The 21,553-nt window shown below is 42.3% G+C and overlaps 1 protein-coding gene across 13 annotated transcripts in view; it reads left to right on the top strand.

The window, feature by feature from the left end:
• The first annotated feature begins 340 nt into the window (after window positions 1-340).
• Window positions 341-21,553, top strand: part of LOC138261643 (uncharacterized) — a 1,036,964-nt gene continuing 1,015,751 nt past the window's right edge. For all 13 annotated transcript variants that reach the window (XM_069210793.1, XM_069210797.1, XM_069210802.1 and 10 more), the window contains exon 1: window positions 341-558. Coding sequence is in view for 1 of the 13 variants with exons in the window: in XM_069210806.1 (XP_069066907.1) it covers window positions 538-558 (21 nt within the window). In the remaining 12 variants the exon portion in view is untranslated. The remainder of the gene's footprint in view (window positions 559-21,553) is intronic.

Below are 21,553 nucleotides of genomic sequence, written 5' to 3' on the forward strand. Positions count from 1 at the left end.
CTCCGCTACAGCTGTTCCTGTTGCAAGTGGACAAAGTGACAATTAATTGAGAACTACAGACTATCAAAGCTTCCAAGTGTCTGTGTTTACAGGTGGCAAACACAAGTAAATCGGAATCCTCTGGTGACAGCACTTCTCCGCCCGAGGAATGATGTATGTCTTGCCTCCGACTATCCAAATTGCGATAATCCTCGGCATACCCTAGAGCCCTTACTCCGGGACTGCTGTTCTACTGCCAAACTCCACGCTTCTCCCTTTTTTTCCAAACACAAACCTGTCAGCTTCAACCACAGCCTGCACGTTCCCACAATACACCGCGGCGGCTACTCTTTCCGCCTCCTCCTCCCTCACTTCCTGGTCGGGTTTGTTGCTGTTCTCAGTCTTCAAATTCACACTCAAGCTCTGCTGGAGACCCGAAAGCTCGCCCTCTGCGCCCCATCACAGGAAAAGGGTCAGGAATCGTGGAGGTACGGCTCAACGCTGCTCGTCCGGGACATGGCCTACGGGCATCGGCAGCCGTGGTGAAGAGAAGGCAGCATGCCTGCAGGGACTGCAAAGGTAAAGGGGGTGTGGGGAGTAAATGGCTGAAGAGGGGAGAGAGGGCTGCAGCAGGTACTGGGAAGGGGCGTGGGGTATGCATACGGTGGTCGGCCGGGGGATGTTGTTAAGCCCCACAAAGAGGGCTAGTGATGCTAAATACATTTACATTGGAACACAGAGTTCCATTCGTCAAATCCCCTAATGCATGCGATGCTTAACACCTAGTGATGTGTACGGTTACGTGGAGATATGTATAATCTGTTGTACGTATGCTTCACAATTTGTCAGAAAGTGGTGTATGTCTACTCAGTTCTTTACTGTTACTCCATGTGTACTCTTTTATGTTCACTGTCTATGTACTGTATAGTAATTTCAAATTCAAGTTCGTTTGTACCTTTTACTGCACATTTACAATATATAAAACGATGGAAATATATTCAGCCCAGTACATTAATAGCTGAGAAAGAAATGTGTACGATGTATACTTACCAATCACAAAGTAATGTAATGCCTCCATTTGATGCATTACACAGTAGATTCAATATAGGCTATAGATCATAACGTGTTATAATTGTTTTGTGTGCAGCACGGTTACTTATTTACACGGTGTGCGCCGAGTGATGTGCATTTATTTATCATGCGACGCTTGTGTACCTGATGCTGTACGGCTTTCAGAGGTTTTTCATTTATCTAGAGCTGGGAATGGTATTATTTTACATTGATCGTCACATACTTTATTCTAAAGTTACATGATGCACTCAGAATTGCACAGTTAATATTTATAAAGGCATACATTTATTGCCTTGGATATAAATTATATAACTGAGGATGCCCACACTAAGCTGGATGGACTGTAATTTTGAAAGGATTGTGTTTTACATTTGGAACTATATTTATAAAGCAGTTCTGTGCATTCGCTTGCGCACATTGATCATATACTTTAACAGTATTAACTATAAGCCACTGAATGCTTTAGTTTATGTTGTTGGGTATTAATGGATTTATGTTTCTGTATGCCACACTGTATACTGTGTACACCATACTGTACACTAAATGTACCTTCTATTGTATGCTTACCATGTGTACCTGGTACAGTCTTCTATTATACAAGTTGTATTCTTATTATAGAATTTATACCAGCATGCACCTGTGCATTTATTTTTTTATTCAGCCCAGTACATGTACATTTTAGTATTATTCAGAACACGATGTACGTGTACTCCGTGCTGTACGTTTACTAGCTACTGTGTGCCATACACATGCTAAATGCTGTGCATTTATTGTTCATAATGATTTAAGTGTAGTAGATATATTTAAGCTCTACACATACTTGGTATTGATTACTAGTATTAATCATTATTATTGTGTAAACATTGTGGCAGTACTCAGTGTCAAGTAGCTGACACGTTTTGTGAATACTGAGGCTGGAGAAGTAACAAGCAAATGCAAAAACACTGGCTCTGATTCACAAAACACTTAAGAGAAAGCCAGACATTTGCTTTCTCGGGGTTAACTCTCACGTTGGTACGCTATGTCTTAATATTTAGACGTTACGAAAAAGTCTTGGTGCAGTCCTGCGAATCTGTGAAAGTTACGTTTTCCATAGGTAATCGCGTGCGTAATTTTCACTGGTGTGAATTTGTGCTTGCTTAAGGACATGGCTCTAAAGTCAATTTGCACTTACTATTTTTGTGGCGCGCTAAAACGCTTGAGAATCTGGAAAATTATTGACAGATCAGTGGGGAAACAATAGAAAAGGCAAGATGTGTTGTAGATGAGACACATCCCCGAAGAAAATCGATGTACGTCAAAGCCCTCTGCCGTCTTTAATGACGATATTGCACCCCATAATTATTGTGGGGGGGCAAAAGCAGAACGGTTTCCTTCATTTTTCATGTTGCTATTTCCATTCGCTCGCCATTGAGGAATTAAGATTTTGAAACACAAAGAAACACGAATTACTTTAGGAATACTGCAAATTAAACAATTGTGACGCTAGAGTTGGCTTTCAAATTGCAAGTAGGCACTGTCCAATAGGCTGAATGGAAAAGGGGCAACTTGGAAAGCCCACCACCTCCCTTCCCCCATAGTAGGCAGTTTATACCGCTCCCGCCCCTTAGCCCTCTTGGGGGAATCTGTGATTGAGCTCTTGGCAGTGCAGTTGGCAGCCACATCCATCATCAAAGACACATCAGTCATCTCCTCAGTCCTCTTGCCCCTCCCCTTGCTGCTGTACCGACTTACACTCGCCGCCTCTATAAATAGATGCCTTCCTTGCTGCAGCCCTGTATGAGGGCTATGGATTCAGCGGTCCTGCTGAATATTCCCACCTCAGTCCTTCTCTTTATTATTGGATGCCACTTGGAAAGGAAGCACGTGGTTCTTTGAGGTTATTGCCCAGGGTTAATCAGAGCCGATTGGAGGAGGCGGGAGGAAGTGCGTGTTTATTGGAAAAAACGGGCCAGAACGTATTTATTGCACTTGATCGGAACTGAAGCACGTGTTTATTATACAGGTGATGTTGGGGGAAAACTAATACTCTTGTTGAAGTGACAGGCGTGCTGGGATAAGGAAGCACCTGTTGTGTTAGTTATTGGAAAAGGAAGCACATGTTTATTATAGTTGAAAAAGAAACAGCCTGACTATTGGAAATGTTATAACGAATGCCCGCCTTTGTCCGACTGATTTTTTAAATGTTTTATGGATGTTTAGCACAAATTAAGTACACTTAGGCTATCTCTAAAAAAAATGGGAGGTATGAGACTACATCCAAGTAGGTCATATCGGCCTGCAGTATTAGTGCAGCCACCACAACGACACACTGTGAAATTGTAAAGCAGATATATATTTGCTATTCTTAACTCCACCCATAGGCACTTTAGAAGGTAAGAGTAAATTGAATCAAAATATTATATGTTTATGTTACAGTGTAGTGGTGTCTTAGTACAATCAATACAGTATTATTTTCAGGCATTTATGTCGCATACGCTGCAGTGGTTTACCAATAATAACTACTAAATGCGAAAAGGTATGCTTTCTGGGATGCCCAGAGACCTCATGGAGGTAAACTGATTTTGCAGTGGCTCACCTCTGCTAGCTAAGCCAGAGTAACAGCCAGATCACAGGGAAGATTTGTGAGGTGAGCTGCAGTTATGTTTATGTCTGTTTGTCAGATATATACGGTCTATAAGAAAAAGTGGGGTTAAGTGTGATTGGTCCAGGAGTTTAAATATATAGTAGAAACATATTAAAATGTTCATAAAAGACATAGGGCAGAGTACAACGTTTATCAGTGATGTAAATTTGAAACCACTGAAACAGTGCAGTCAGCAACTCGTTGTAAAACATTTATTCCACATATTTGTATTCTTAGTTTGCTTCTTGATAGTCTTAAAAACAATAAGAGTAAACAACCGTTGTCTGCATCAATTCAAGGAAAGTCACTTACCTTTTTATTGTACATTATCCCACTGACTAAAACTTGTGCCCCTTCCACAATCCTGAACCGCTCCCCCCCAACCCCCGCCCAACCTCCCTTATGCATTCTCTCCTCGGTCACAGCGGTTTCCGTGAAACAACAGATATCCATGACAGACTCCCTATCCCCCTCCTCAGTTCAGTCATCTGTTCTTATCCATTGCTTTACGCAGACAAGTAATCTCTCTTATAAACAGTCTTAAGTCCCTCATTACAAGTTGCTCGAAAATTCCAGTGGGCCTGGTAAAGGTAGTTACTTGGCCCACTGAAATTTTAAGTTTTGATTTTTCACACTTTCTGTGAAATTCTGCTTAAAACCTCCTAGAGCCGATGCAAAGCACCAAGAGCCATATGTACGAACACATTTTCCCATAGACACAGAATGGGTAAAACGGTTTGCCACATCTGGCCCCAATTTCCGCATGTTAACTCCCCAGTGACTGCAATCAGTGTTATTATGCCCCCCTGGAATTACAAGGAACTGGGTATCAGTAATTCTTGTGTGGTGAACTAGCAGGGATTTTAACAGGCCACTAGGTAATGAGGGCCCTAGTATGTTTTAGTAGCACTGTCGGCTTTGTTTGTCATGCACAGCAAGGAGCTACACTTTTTTGCTGGCAAGCTTTGGCAATCTCAGTATGTCTCACCTTGGTGACCTATTGTATATGCCTATGATTTTCAGCAATTCTGCACAGTGCCGCTAAAGTAAAAAACAAAAAAAACAAAAACGCGAAAGCCTTTTGGCACGGCCACCCACATAATTTTGTAGGCACTTGCACCACACATGAGTGCCCACAAAATTACACAGTGCTTTTTAAAAAAAAAAAAACGTTTTTAAGTACTGATCCGAGTTGAACTAAAAATAAGATGAAATGTGCAAAAGTGCTGAAGCAACAGGTGGAGAGAGCTGGAGCGAACACAAAAGCAAGAGGGCGGAAGTTAAATGATATGAGGGTTGGCAGAAAGCAACACAGAGGGCACTGGTGGGGACGCAAAGGAGAGCAGCATATAATTGATCTAAAAAAGGCAGAGGGCTGCAAGAAACAGCCAGGCAACAGAAACCAACATGGAGTACTGTGAGAGTGATGTAAATCAGGGTGACGGCGCAAAAAAACACTCATGGAGTGCTTCACACACAAAAATTAGCTTTAAAAAAAAAAAAAGCAGTGGTAGCAACAGTGCCAGCCAGCCAAATAGATGGTAAAGAGGAATGCTGCAAGGGAAGGACAAACACAAGATTGACAAGATAGGGCACCAATAAGAAGCAGGCAACTGAGACTGACAAGGAAAGCCTATTAATGGTAAGCAGTGGGCGGGTTCCAAGCCCCTTTATACTCTTGGTAAGCCACATATGCCTTTCCACCTACAGCACTTTTGCTGTTTAGTAGAGTCAACCTGAAAAAGAAAGCCAAATTCGTTGTTACTTAAAGTCAGAAGTGTTTGCACGTAACACATGAATTCTTTTGTACAGCTTTGTGGCATTATTGACAATCTGAGTTCTTTTAACACTGATCAGAGGTTTGCATTGCAGACAGAGACTTATTTGCATGTGATAGCTTGCTATTAGTATTATAATTAGATACGTAATGGTGTATAATTTATTGTGCTGTAATGCATATGTTTGGCCTTACGTAGCTTGATGGTTTCCCTTCATTCTGCGATCAGTATCTATTGTGTGGAGCAGTTTTCATCTTCTACTGTGCTGCAGACACTGTCTGTCATCAACATGTTGAATGGGTGCAGAACTGAGACTAGGATTGCACAGCACCTGGTGTGTGTGCATTCAAAACCTTTTTGAAGAGGTTGCCACATGTGTGCCTGCATAGAGCAAGGTTACATAGGCTGTGGTTAGACTGCTCCAGATAATTGCAACCTGTGATTTATCAGCAAATTCTCTATTTGTGGAAGATCCATCCACCTATAGAGTACCCCTCAGTGAGTTAAGCACACTCTCCAGAGGTCTGCCTCTAGCCTCCCTTAACTATACATGTTTGGTGAGCGATGAAAGCTTGTACTAGTCTGCCCTGCTGAATCTGTTCTTGTGGGAATGGAAGATTGAATGTGCTGCATTCTGTGAGAATAGGTAGCTTACTTTGCTGCTGCCATCCTGTACCAATTCTGCGAGGAAGCACAATTTGCACTGCTGCTTCCTGATGTGTACTGTCCAGTGATGAGGAAAGCTTGTAAAACAAAAAGAAACACGAGTCAACAATGACTTCAATTAGCCGCACATCCCTACGATTCCTTCAAATCCTAATGTATCAATTAATGGTGCTCAATAACACTATAACACATTTGTTGCCACCATGTGTAAGCTGGAATCAAAGAACCAGTTAGTCATAGAAACAAAAAATAGCGGAGCGCACAATCCTGTTTTTCTCAACCAAATTATGGTAATCAATAAGACCATCTGGGAGAATGCATTGAATAATTGTATGAAAAAAGAGAAAAAAAATGAAAAATCAGATACACAAAACAAATGGGTGTGAACATTTTCTTAATCATTAACATCTTTAATAATGTTATTTCTTTATATTAAAAAGACGTTATCTGACTCATCCTTTCCATGATTCCTGAGATCACATAAGAATTATTTTGAAAGTTGGAGAGATTAATGTCCAGTTATATAAAATTCCATTTGGCAGTGGAGCCCAGGTCTTCAGTCTTTGTAAGTCCTCAATCCAATGGAAATAAGCTTCAGCCCATGCGATGTTTAGCCGACATGTGTTTCGTCCTATTCCAGGACTTTATCAAAGCTTATGTAATATTCATAATGAACTCCGAATTCCAAATCTAATAAAATCCATCTCTTGTTATTTTTTACTTGTTTACTTTTCAATGTCCTGATTTAGCTTGTTGTTGTATTTCCTGTTCAACCCTAATCCGTGTTTCCCGACTGTATTTAATTGTCTATATTAACCATGCATTATCTTATGCATAGCTGTATCCTATCTAAAACCTCATAGATGGTGCTCCGTGTATACTGGGGAAAGCTTGCACTGCTGCTACCTGTATTTGTCCTCTGCAGGATGGAAACTTACACTGTTTCTGCTCATGGTGTACGTAGTCTATGAAGAAGGGGAGTTTCCACTGCTTATGAATTAAAAAAGGATATATAGCACAATATATTTGTTCTTTATGGACTTCACTGCAGTTTTTGACTGCATTTCACGTTCTAAATTATGGTCCATTATGAACGAGCTAGGTCTGGATTATGACATTTAATTGCTTTTATCAGACAATTATATAAGAATACTGACACCTTCGTCCGCTATGGTAAGAATGGTGAATGCAGGGACACTTTCATTAAAAGAGGAGTAGGACAAAGGTGCGTAATTGTACTGTTTTTATTCTCCCTGTATATCAACAGGGTTGATACATTTTTAAAGTTAAGAGCAAAGGACATATCGTATATTGGGGCTCGCCCTCTCCATATTCTTCTATGTGCAAATGATGCAGTTTTAGTGGCCAGACGAGAGGGATGGCTTCAAAGTTTAATTGATGATTTTATTGCATGATTTGAAAGTTAATTATAGTAAGATGTTTACCATGACCTATGGGGTAAGACCAGCAAAAAAATGCACACATTTTATTAATAATTTAATGGTTTCGGTGGCAGCTTCCTTTTCTTATTTACGCATCCTGTTTCATACCAAATACAAATGGAAGCCATTGCTTCATAACAGGAAATGTGTGGCTATTGCATCCTATAGGGCTGGCATCTGGGGTATGATTTATCTAAAGTTGCTTCAACAAGTAGAAGATAACTTTTTGCAAAATGTATTCGACAGTCCCTCAAAGTTGTACTAATGCCATCTGTCACATGAAATTGGATAGTCCCTATATAGAGGACAGAATTAAACTGGCACTCATCTCATTGTGGCATTCTAAATGGGTAAGGGAGGAGGACGTCGTTAATAAGCTTGTCGTAAAGGAGTGCTTAGGACTGCACCTCTGCCCTTTATATTCTGTGGCTCTAATATGTGAAGTCCACATGCGAGTTGATGGGTCAATCGGGCTTATTGCCACCCCAGAGCCCTGCCACCATTTAAAAAAAGGGTATCTTAAGGCAAGTGCTTTATGAAAAGGATGCCTCTCTGAGAGACTCCTTAGATAACCTTAGTCCCACTGTGCGTGCGTACAATCTGGTGAGTGATCACGAGGGCCTCCAGCAGTATTTCTCTTTTATACTTAACAGACAACAAAGCTTTGTCCTCACCAGGTTTCATTTTAATTTATTACCTCTCCTGCCGGGGTTCCTTGCCAATATGGCACATTTTCGGATACATCTCTATGCCCATGTGATGAGAAGTCTGTTCTGGGTAGCTGACGCTGCATAATATGTTCTTTTGCTCCTTTTATTTACAGCCTAGAAGGAAGGTTTTATTGCCACTTTTTAAAGATTGTAAATTTCGTCAACGTAGACCAGCTCTGTTATTTTTACGAAAGTTACATACCCCTCTGATATGCTGTTAGGTTGCCTCCTTTATTTGTCATATATCAAAAAACTAGAAAATGTGCAATATTGTGATTATTCTACTTTGTATTATTGTAATGAGATGGATTGTTTTTATTTTATCTTATACTTCTGTGTTGTGTTTTTTTTATTCCACAGAAATATGGCAATTAAAGATATTTGACTTGATATATAACATGCATTTGCGTAGCATGCTCATGAACAGGGACTTTTCAACAATATTTGGTGTGATGTGCATGCAGTCTTGAGAAAGTTTTATTTTACTTTATTTTTAGGGTAGAGCCTGCGAATGCATGCGCTAGCGAATGCGTCTCGCTAGTGAGACTCTGTTGTGTATAGTAAAGGGCTTGGGGCCCGCCCACACTTACAATTTGTGCACTTAAGTGTCACTTTTCTGTACAGGCTCCTTAGTTGGACATTGCCTATGAAACTTCCTAATTGGTCATTTCTGTAGCGCACGGACCGAGCACAGATTGATTAAAGTTAATCCGTCGCCTTCCACTGCTCCTGACGTGATAGAGGTACTACTTCTTCTGCACTCCGGCTCCCCCTGCCTGCTGCTGTCTCCATATCGCATATGATTTTATCCACGTTTATGTAGCTTTGGTTTACATTCTGGAAAACAGTTTCATGGGTAAGGCAAAATACCAGTCTCGGTCAGATTTAAAAAAAAAAAAAAAAAGGCATACAGGCTTGCAATGCAAAATCAAAAATACATCTTGTGCAGGGCTGCTACCCAATATCCAATACATTAAGTGCTGGATTCTCCCATTTGGTTACTGTGGTACATTAAACCACTGAATGCATCCTATATTAATTAAATAGTTGTTTCGTGATATTTTATCTCTTGTTCTGTATCGCCCCTTGAAACTACGTCCCTTCAAACAATCTTTATGCTTTTTCTGTGATTGGGGACGTTTCGGCTGATTGATCATGAGCTTCTTACCAGCAAAGTCAGCGTTGTATCCTACACTGTTTTTTTTTGTTTTTTTTTTTTCTCCCAGCAGTGTAGGAGGGAGCTAGTTGTACGATAGCGAGAAGGATGGCAGAAGAGGGGTAATGTATGTATGTATTTCTTCCTTTCCCTACCCAGCGATAGTATTGACCGGTGCTGGAAGTCCCCACTGTACTGGCAGCCTGGGACTAGCTGCTGGAAGAGGATAGGTGCTGCCTGTTTCACGCACCATTCCCCGCCTCTGCTCCTTCTGGTTATTCTTGGAAGTGCTGAGTGAGCTTTTGGTAAGGGTCAGGACTTTTCTCAATCGGAACCCTTTCAGTTTTTTTTATTTTTATTTTTTTATTATGCTTTTTTCTGTAGTGTGTTGTACATGTCAGTAGACAACAAGCACAATGTGAATAGCATGGAGTCACCCCTCTCCCTCCTACTCTGGAAGCGCTGCTCTTTTATAACCTCACTCTGCTGTATTTCTCTAGTCTTCATCCCATACATTCTCCCCCTCTTCTTCGCTCTCCCCAATAGCTGTCACTATGCCTTTAATTCCCTCCTGTTCACCAATATTCGATTACACCGTACTCTACTATGTCTTTCTATTTACACTGTCCCCCTTCTCGTTCTTTTCACCCCGCTCTTCAGGTCGCCCTCCTGTTTGCCTACCCCCCCCCCCCCACTTCCATGCCACTTTATACCTCTTTTTTGGTTGGTTCTCCCAATAATGCCTCTTCTACCCCTTTCTCCTCAAATACTCTCGCTCCTCTCTCAAGCCCTTTCTCTTCATATCCCTCTCTCCCCAGAAGCTCCCCTACTTTAGAGTGGGACTGCACCCACTCTCTTGTCTGCTGCCCCTCACACCCCAGACTTCCCCTCTTGTACACCCTTTTCCCCTCTTTCAGCATACCCCACCCTACTGCCCCTTACACATCAGACTCCCCACTGTCCTCCAGTCCTTCACTAATGCCGACTTCTCCTGAGACCCCTCTCTCCTCTCTCTGTGCTGCTCCTTCCTTCCCAGGTCCACTCCCTTTTGTTTGCCGCACTGTTACATATCCTTCTCTTCGGCCTCCTTCTCCTCCCTATTCCCTCTCTGTCCTCATATACCCTCTCTCCTACGCTACATCACCCTGTCTCTCCTCAGACTCCTTGTCTTCTCACTGCTGCCCCTTTCTCTGCTCCATGACACACTTTATCCCCTCAGATCGTCTCTCTCCTCAGCATTCTTTCTCCTCTCTCGTTGCTGCCCATTCCTCCTCAGATGTGATCACTTCTGTCTCCTGTAGTGCTGCCCATCTCCTCAGGTCCCCTCACTCATCTTTACCCCATTTCTCCTCTCTCCTAAGATAACCAAATGTCCTCTCTGCTGCCACTCTTACCCGAGGACTATGTCTCCTATGATAACTACTCTCCTCCCTGCTACACAGTCTCTCCTTCGATACTTTCTCCACTCTCTTGCTTCTCTCTCACTGCTTTGTCTTTCATCCAGTCCCCCTTTCTCTTCATACACCCAGCACATCTTCTGAGTGTCATCACTCTCCACAGATGCCTGCTCCTCAGCCCGGTTCCACTCAGATACAGCGACTCTCATCTCTTCTATACTGTTTTCCTCCACAGGTAACCTCTCTCCTCAGCCAAATCCCCCACTAGAGACGACGTTTATCATTCCTGCTTCACCACCTCTCTCCATAGATCCCTCTCTCCTCAGCCTGTTCCTTCTACAGATGTCCTCTCTCAACCTGCTACACAATCTCTCTCCACATATGCCCTCTCTCCTCAGCCCCTTCCCTCTACAGATATAATTTCATACCTTCTCTGCTGTCCCTCTTTCCATGAGTACCTTCTCCAGTGCTCTGCCCTCTGCTGTCTTTCTTTTCTGCTGGCTCTCTCGATTAATATCCTCTCTTTTTTCTTTTCACTCTCTCCACAGACACCCTCCCATTTATCTGCTGCTCACTCTCCACAGATGCCCTCTCTTGTCTCTGATTTCTTTCTATACAGATACCCTCTCTGTTCTCCCTCTCCACATATACCCTCTCTTCTCTGCCCTCCCTCTCCACATATACCCTCTCCCGTATCTGATCTTCCCTATATACAGATACCTCCTCTCTTACCGGCTGTCATCTATTCACAGATATCTTATCTCTCCTCTGCTATCTTCTCTCCACCGGTATCCTCTCTCTTTATGGTGTCTCGCTCCACATATACCCTCTCTCTTCTCTCTGCTACCTCTCTAGAGATGCTCTCTCTCTGTACAGATACTCTCTTCTCTACTGCCCCCTCCACATATACCCTCTCTTATTTTCTGTTCCCTGTCTACAGATATCTTTTCTCTTCTCTGCTGTCCCTTGCCACAGATACGCTCTATCTCACCTGTTCTTCCATATCCACAGTTGTTTCATCTCTTATCTGCTAGCCCACTCCACAGATACCTTCCTTCTTTTATGGTGTCTCGCACTACAGATACCCTCTCTTCCTACTGTCCCTTGCCACAGATACCCTCAATTTCTCTCCTGTCCCCCTTCCACATACTCTGTCTTCTATACTGTCCCTTTGCAGGAATACCATGTCTCCTCTCTGCCCTCCCTCTCCACAGATAGATACCCTCTGTTTTATCTACTGCCCTCTCTCCCTCTCTCTTTCTTCTCTCTGTTATCCTTGTCCACAGATTCCCTTTCATCTGCCTCTCTCTTGATCAGCACCCTCTTTCCTGCCCCTCTAATCAAACACCCTGTCACCTTTCTTTTGCTATAGATGACCTCTCTGTTACCCTCTCTCCTCAGAACCCTGTATGTAACCCCCTCTTTCAGACTCACCTCTGATCTCTACAAATACTATTTTTCTCTTTCTATCACTTTAAATGCATAATTTTTAGGGTCGAGCCTGCGTTGCATGCGCTCGCGCATGCGTATGCAGGGAGACTCTTTTGTATTTAGAAAAGGGCTCTGAGCCCTGTCAACTTCACGTCAGTGCTTTTTATTGGTTTGTGGGCTTCCCTAATAAAATCTGCTTGCTTTCATTAGTCGAAGGCACGCATACGTCATGCCTTTTCCGGTGGCAAGCCCTCCTCCAGCGCAGCGACCAAGTACAGAAAACATGCGAGGCTCGCTGTTTTCCATCGGGCTCGTGGACTTTTTTTTTCTCTAGTTTAGAGCGCGATTTAGCTTGGCAGAAGTCGAGCGCTTTACATAATTGATTTCACTTTTTCGGGTTATGTACATAAATGCATTTTTGCCCGATAGTTGAAAAGTCGGGTTAAGAGTTTACAACGCGTTCAGCTCTAACATGAGCAAACGCGAGACCCGTCACATTGTAAATGCTTGTTACTCATTTGTGTCCTTCCCTGATGCACCTCTCTCCCCGAGTGTTCCTCTCTCTTCGCCTGCTCAGTCTCCCTTATAATTTTCCTTTCTGTCTTCTTTGATTTCAGTTTTGATCTCCTGGCTTTGATAGTGATTTTTAGGTCGAGTGCGCAAGCATTTAACCTGTTGTAAGTATTGTGGGCTTTTACCCACACCTGTCTCGTGCCCATCACTTTCACTCGTTCGTGGGCTTGCCTTCCAAAAATCCCTTGATGTCATTGGTAATTGCTTTACGTTTGTCCCTCCTTGGGGCGGTTTTGTTACCGCCTTGCAGACTGACCCTGTTACTTGGATTATTGCACGATTGCCAATAGCGTGGGTGAACCATTTTTTTTTATTTTGTCTCTCCCTTTCGTGCTCCATGGCAACCATGGCCCTCACGACACGAACAGCGCCAACAACGCAAACTCCATCAGCAGTATTGGAGCGCTGGTTACATTGTTCACACTGTTAACTATTCAGAGTCATTTATTTTGGCTCTCTCCTTCATGCTCCATAGCTTTCTGAAAAACACTTAAAATTGATAAATGCTTTCCTAAAAAAAAAAACACAGAAATCCGCAAGGCGGCTCTCCTGACACAGCGGGAGGGATGATACTACAATATTCATTTCTCTCGGGAAAAGTCACATTTATGCCTGTGGTTGTCCTAGGGCAATGGCACCACCTTCAAAACATTCACCACAATGTGCTCTTTCTGTCTAGATCAGGGGTCTCTAACCTTTTCTGTAGTGAGAGCTACTTCTGATCCATGAAAATCATTGTGAGCTGCCGAAGGCTAAACAACTTGTGCATTATTACCAGATACCCCCATGCCCAGCTTCCTTAACTTTAAACCTAATGTCCAGAGGGCCAGATACTATAGCTTGACCAAAATACTTTGACTAGAGCACTATGACTGGGCTTCCATGTGTGTCAGTGAGAGAGTGGCATTTGAGGATGAATATGAACATGTGTGCATATGAATGGTATATATGTGTATGGGAACTGTGAGCCTGTGCCATGTGTACTTGTGACACAGCACATACCTTTCGCTATATGTGGCACTGTTCCATGTATAATACAAACATAGAACCATTTTTGTTTAAATGGGAGACATTTAAAGTGCAAAGATGTTCATAATGTGGAACATTTTTCTGCACTTAAAATTTCTCCCATTTAAAAAATTACTGCATTTGTCAGTTGTAAATATGGAGCAAGAGAACCGATGTTTGTAAATGCAACTCTTTGGAAAAAAATTGAGAAAATTAAATTGAAAGTTAACTTAATTATAAGGTAACTTTTCATTTAACTTTTCTTCGATTTAAAAGCATTGAGAAACACCATTTTGTTCTCACCTCCAATATTGAGTTGACAAGGACTTTTATTTAAGAGTTAAATACCTCACTGCTTCAGTTCTTCACTTCTGTAACCTGGGCTATAAATCTGACTCCAGCACTGCTCCTCATGAGGTCCTACTCTCTGCAGCCTGATGATAATAATGTAAAATAAACACAGCCGTCTCTTTACTTAAAAGGAAAAGTGCAACCTTGTGCTTATTAAAAATGAACTCCAGGCTCTGAGCTACTCTGAAGGGGTCTGGGAGCTACTGGTAGCTCGCGATCGACTGGTTGGAGACACCTGGCCTAGATCATCTATGGGTCCCCACACTAGGTTAGTGGGGACCCCAAAATAATAACCCTTCCCAACATTCAGTGTCTTTTTAAGTTCTCTCATGGCTGGAACTTTTGTTTTACAGCTGCGAGTAGTTTGTGTTTTAAGGGTTTTAGTATTGCAATAAGCCTGTTAGGCATGAATATGTATAAAGCATTACATTCTCTAGGGGCTAAATAGATGGTTGAACTACATTACTTTGTGCCATTCTGTTTTCATGTGTTTGGGTGACCCTTCTAGTTTATTTCTCTTTTTACTCCTTCGTGGCTGTCTTGTGTCTTCTTCTTTTTTTTTTTTTTTTCGGGGGGGGGGGGGGGGAATTGTGTTAGCCAGCCAGCAACTCTGATGGTGAGGTGGTGAAAGTGGTTTTGTATTGGAATTATCTTGGCAGATATACATTAGGATGCTACATGGTAACATTTTTATTTTTGGCTGCAGATGGAGGAAGAAGGTTAATGGAAGTGCTTTAGTTATATGCAGGGCCACTGGAATTATGTGGCAAGAAAAGACCAAATTACAAGGCAGGGTTGACCAATTTATGTGGCAAAAATTTTCAGTTATGAATTTGCAACGCCAGTAGAGACCCATTGCGTTACAAATGCTTGTTTATTTTGAGTTTTATAAAAGGCAAACATGAGCCAGAGGTGCCAGAGTGCTGTACAGAGCAAAAGCAGTTGCTATTATATGCATCTTACAAAAACAACATGAGTATCTTATTGATATGAAAGATAACTTTGTCTGCCCAAACCTTATAGGAAGTACTTTTCATCAACATTTCTAGGACCAGTGTCTTGATGGTCTGATCATGGTTCACCTGTGATGACGTTGATGTACAGAACCAAGTGTTGTAGTGTGGTTATATTGCTGACACAAGGACATTTCAGCTTGGGAAGAATCTATTAAATAAAATCCTTTTGAACTTCCTTTTGAAAACCCTGGTTGATTGGTTCAGCCAAGTCTCCAGTGGTAGAAAATGTCATATTTTGGGGGCTGAACCAGAGTGAGCACAAGCTTGTGTCAGTGATTTCCTAAATCTCACCGCTTCTAGTAGGAGGGAGCTTGTTCTTCTAAGAGAGCAATTACCACCTGATAAAGTCAGATTGTGGTCTAAGTACTCCGGTATACCATAGTGCAAGGGCTTTGCGTGTCAGGCAGGCTATCTTGAGGATAATCCTAGCTTCAACTGGAAGCCATAGTAGGGATCTTAATTATGCTGTGGTATGATCAGAGCTCCTCCGTCCCATTAACAGTATTTCTGCAGGGTTGCCTTTAACAGTGCAGGTCGTGATTCGTGAATTTCAGACTGTGTTGCATTTCCTTAGTCAAGTTTAGGTAAAATCTGAATATCATCAGCATACATGCGATAAGAGGTGTGATTGATTCAGGATCGTTGCGAGCAGTTCCATGTACCTGTTGAGAGTGTTGGGGAGATAGTGGAGCCTTGTGTGATTCCCAGACTGAGCGGAGACAGGTTGAAGAAATGAGCTTCCAAACTTGATAAATTGTGAATGGGTTTGTAGTTGGGAGATGAACAATTTTAGAGCGTTTCTGGACAGCCTTTTTCTATATTTAAGAAGTTTGAGGAGTTTGTGGTTGACCATGCTGAATGCAGAGGAAGGATTGAAAAGGATGAGCAGACAGGAGTTATTTATGTCCAGGATTTTCACTGCGTCATCGATGAAATGTGTGATGGCTGTTTCTGTACTGTGACCTCAAATGTGTTGATGGAAAAGAGGAGTAACGGCCATTGCTCTATCTTCTATTTTTGTAATCTTCTGGCAGGGAGATGTTAGTAAGAAAGGTTTTAGCGTCACTCACACACAATTTTAATGTAGGTCTGAGAGCTTAACAAAAGGAAGCATAAAGTTTTGCACAAGGGACATAGCCTTACCAAAACCAGGGAGCCTATAACTACCAGACTATACAACTAAGGGACAATAGTACGTTTGAGTGTTTACAGTGCTAGTTGTGGGTTTCATCATCCCATATGAGTGCACAAATGTAAGGTACTTTTATTTGAAGTTTGGCTCTTTTTTCAGGTGTCTTCTGCTTCTTGTAGGTTTATGTGTGTATGTAGAGAGTGTCCTTTAACTCCTCTCACTGACTCTTCAGTGTGTTAGTGCCCATCCTTTATGAATGGAAAAATTGTGTGATGTTCCTCCTACTACAGACACCTGCCCATTACTTTTTCTTTGTGTTAGGGGATTGTGTGCTGCTACAGCTTATGTTGTACCTTTATTGTGTCAGGAAGCTTAGCATTAACCTTTCCACTACACAGTTCTCGTTTTAATGCACGACGTGAATAAAAGAGTGAACCATCACAAAATATTTGAAGGGTGTTTACTTTAGATTACTTTGTAACATTTTAAAATATACCTGACAAGTGGCCTCATGTCATGTATAACACCGTCTGCCATTTCTGGCATTTGAGCCAATGTCACTTTGCACTCTGCGGTTTTGAACCCATAACGTGTTAAGACAAGAAAATACAAGCCCCACAGTGCAATATACTATTGGCTGAAAAGTGAGCAATAGCTGAAAAGTCATAGTGTACTTGGCAGACTATAAAATGCAAATAAAATGTACTTTCTGACTTAACTGCCTTTTTTCATGCAGGTTAAACTGCTCAGTGGTGAAAGGGCAGGCATAGCCTTTCAAATCGAAACAGCTAATGGGCTAACATTAGCGGTCCTTGGGAGGGGGCGTCATGCTATAAAGACATTCTTTCCCTAAACAATGGAAGCATCAGAGACACTAGGAAAAGGAAAACAATGTGCTAGCATCCCGCTTCCCAGGCACCTACCTGAGACCCTACCTTGATATGGTGCAGCACTTGCTGCTGGTGCTATCCTGTGAGGACCACCAGTGGCTGCAGGTGTGCTCTTTGCTATTAATACATGTGATGTTAACAGAATTATTTCATGTTTGTCCCCTTGCTTAACACTCGAGTGCCTTGGACGAGCGCTAGTGCTCCCCCCCCCCCCCAAGGCAGGGATGCATTTCTCTTTCGATCACGTGGGGGAGGCCCAGAGAGGCTTCAAAGGGAAGGAAATGTATTTCCTTCCCTTTGACTTCTCCCTGAGCGTTTCAAAAGCCGGATTGCTTGCAATCCGGCTTTTGAAACCCCACTAGACACCAGGGATTTTTTTTTTTTAATGGACATAAAGGAGCGACCCCTTGAGCAAGGGTCGCTCCCAGGGGGGGCATTTTTTTGGAACCCCTTTTCTGCCCCTCCTGGGGGCCGAAACCTCTAGGCACCAGGGATCTTCTTTTTTTTTTTTTTATTTTTTTTATTTTTTTAGGTGGGGAGCGACCCCTTAGGCAAGGGTCACTCCCCTAGGAGGCAAATTATATTTAGGCCATTTCTGCCCCCCTTGGGGGCAGATTGGCCTATTTTGATGAGGCCAATATGCCCCCAAGGGGGACAGAAACCACTAGACACCAGGGAGTTTTTTTTTTTTTTTACGTGAATTCTCACGCAAGGGGAGCAACCCCTTAGTCAGGGGTTGCTCCCCTGGGGGGGAAATTTATTTTAGGGCATTTCTCCCCCCCCCCCCTCGGGGCAGATCGGCCGATTTTTGCTATGCCAGTCTGCCCTCAAGGGGGGCAGAAACCACTAGGCACCGCAGATTATTTGTTTTTTGCGCCAATGTCACACAGGGGGAGTAACCCCGTAGGCAAGGGTCGCTCCCGGGGGGGGGAAGGGGGGAGAGGGTTGGGGGCAAATTTATTTTAGGCCATTTCTGCCCCCACTGGGGCCGGCTGAGCTAGAGGCCAAAATCCACAGGTAGGCACTTTGCAAAAAACACCTCTGTTTTCTTTAAAAAAAAAGTGATGTGTCCACATTGTGTTTTGGGGCATTTCCTGTCACAGGCGCTAGGCCTACCCACACAAGTGAGGTATCGTTTTTATCAGGAGACTTGGGGGGAACGCTGGGTGGAAGTTTGTGGCTCCTCTCAGATTCCAGAACTTTCTGCCACCGAAATGTGAGGAAAACGTGTTTTTTTTTTTTTTTTTAGCCAAATTTTGAAGTTTGCAAAGGATTCTGGGTAACAGAACCTGGTCAGAGCCCCACAAGTCACCCCATATTGGATTCCCCTAGGTCTCTAGTTTTAAAAAATGCACAGGTTTGGTAGGTTTCCCTAGGTGCCGCCTGAGCTAGAGGCCAAAATCTACAGGTAGGCACTTTGCAAAAAACACCTCTGTTTTCTTTCAAAAGATGTGATGTGTCCACGTTGTGTTTTGGGGCATTTCCTGTCGCGGGCGCTATGCCTACCCACACAAGTGAGGTATCATTTTTATCGGGAGACTTGGGGGAACATAGAATAGCAAAACAAGTGTTATTGCCCCTTGTGTTTCCCTACATTTTTTCCTTCCAAATATAAGACAGTGTTTAAAAAAGACGTCTATTTGAGAAATGCCCTGTAATTCACATGCTAGTATGGTCACCCCGGAATTCAGAGATGTGCAAATAACCACTGCTCCTCAACACCTTATCTTGTGCCCCTTTTGGAAATACAAAAGGTTTTTTGATACCTATTTTTCACTCTTTATATTTCAGCAAATGAATTGCTGTATACCCGGTATAGAATGAAAACGCACTGCAGTATGCAGCTCATTTATTGGCTCTGGGTACCTAGGGTTCCTGATGAACCTAAAAGCCCTATATATCCCTGCAACCAGAGGAGTCCAGCAGACGTAACAGTATATTGCTTTCGAAAATCTGACATTGCAGGAAAAAGTTACAGAGTAAAACGTAGAGAAAAATTGCTGTTTTTTTCACCTCAATTTCAATATTTTTCTTTTTCAGTTGTTATTTTCTGTAGGAAACCCTTGTAGGATCTACACAAATGACCCCTTGCTGAATTCAGAATTTTGTCTACGTTTCAGACTTTTCTGGGATCCAGCATTGGTTTCTTACCCATTTTGGTCACTGACTGGAAGGAGGCTGAAAGCACAAAAAATTGTAAAAATGGGGTATGTCCCAGTAAAATGCCAAATTTGTGTTGAAAAATTGGGTGTTCTGATTCAAGTCTGCCTGTTCCTGAAAGCTGGGAACTGGTGATTTTAGCATTGCAAACCCTTTGTTGATGCCATTTTCAGGGAAAAAACCACAAGCCTTCTTCTGCAGCCACTTTTTCCCATTTTTTTAAAAAAAACATAATTTTCACTGTATTGTGGCTAATTTCTTGGCCTCCTTCAGGGGAACCCACAAAGTCTGGGTACCTCTAGAATCCCTAGGCTGTTGGAAAAAAAGGACGCAAATTTGGCTTGGCTAGCTTATGTGGACAAAAAGTTATGAGGGCCTAAGCGCCAACTGCCCCAAATAGCCAAAAAAAGGTCTGGCACAGGAGGGGGGAAAGGCCTAGCAGCGAAGGGGTTAAATGTGCTACGTCTCAAACCTAGCAAACTCAAATCTTGTTGGTAAGATATCCATTTTCCCTCTTCTACTTATATCTCTTGTACTGCCCTCCCTAAGAACTAGGGCATTGTAGGACATTTGTATTTGATGTATGTATATCCCTATTGGATGTGTTGATATGCTTGTTGAAAATTGTGATTCATTAGTCTCGATGTTGGTACCTATAGGACATTTTTGTATAGCATTCATATTGTGTTGTTTTGTCTCGGTCCTGCCAAAGTTTCTGCCATTGCTCCTCCTCATTTGTTGTACCAAGAGACTTCTGGCAGTATTTGTGAAATACACATTGTTGTGTTGGTCTCATTGCTCTTGAAAATGTGCCCAGGAGAGATCCCAAATCTCATGTTTTTATTGATGTATTAAATTGCTCCAATTCAGTGGACGGTCAGGTAACCACTTCTTAATGATGGCTTGCACTGACTTTTTCAGCTTGCTAGTATAAAGAGAGCAGCCTCTTCTGTTAAACCTTCCAAAAGAAATCTCATAAACCTGGGTTTTCCTTTTTTTTTTTTTTTTTTTTTTTTTTTATTTGGAAAGGAATAATACAACAAATGTACTCTTACATCACCTTACACTGCATGAAAGAAATTCAAACCAAAGAAAAAAAAGAACATTAGAAGGGAGGCACCACCTAAATCTATACTGAGAAGCACACCAGCCCAACTAATCCAGACGGAGAGAGATTTCCCAAATATTAAAATTGAATTAAATTGGGGGAGGATAATCTGGTTTCAATTTAAACATTGATCATTATGAGCCAGGATCCATTCCTGAAGTCACCCTCAGATTGCCTTCCCTTTCCTCCTACCACATTTCCAAATAATATACAGACAACAATCTAGCCAGCCATTGCTGCCAGGACGGAGGTCGTACATTCAGCCACGCAGATGATATACATATTCGATACACTGCCATGGCCACAAAAATAAATGCTCTATGTGGGCCACCCACTTCTCCAGCGACTCCTAAAACCATAATCTCTGGGGTAAGAACCAGATCATATCCCAGAACCCCTTTTAAAACAGATTGAATGCCCTCCCTCAAAGCCATTAGTTCCCCACATGTAGCCATCATATGTACAATGTCTGTTCCATGCATCCCACATCTTGGACAGTTTATTCCTGACAAACTCCCCCATTTGACAAGATGAGCTGGGGTATGGTACAGGTCAAATATGGTTTTATAGTGTTGTGCTTGCAGGGACGACGAAAGTAAAATAGTGTATCCCAGCTCTAGTGACCTTATAACATTATTACTCCCGTCCACTAACTTCTTTCTCCACCTCTCATTGTTCTTTTCTAAATCATCAGGCTGTTCTGCCAGCAGTAACGCATAAATCGATCTAATTGCTATATTGGGGTTAACCAAGATATCATTCAACAGTTGATTACTTCTAAATCCCTGCACACCCTCTGTTTTCCGTGTAAGAAAATCTTGTATCTGTAGATATTTAAAGAAGTCCCTTCGCTCTAAACCATACTGTTCCTGTAAATCCCCAAACGACTTGACCCCAAAATTATCGAAAAAAATCCCTAACCTCGCTATACCTAAGGAGGCCCAACTTGCCATGCACCTATCCTTAACTATTTTGGGGAGCAGTGGATTCTTCTTGATCATGGTGTAATAATTATATCTGCCAAGTCCTTTCTTTTTATACCATAATTGGCAACACTTA

The sequence above is a fragment of the Pleurodeles waltl genome, chromosome 10, assembly GCF_031143425.1.
Source record: "Pleurodeles waltl isolate 20211129_DDA chromosome 10, aPleWal1.hap1.20221129, whole genome shotgun sequence".
NCBI classification, from domain to species: Eukaryota; Metazoa; Chordata; class Amphibia; order Caudata; family Salamandridae; genus Pleurodeles; species Pleurodeles waltl.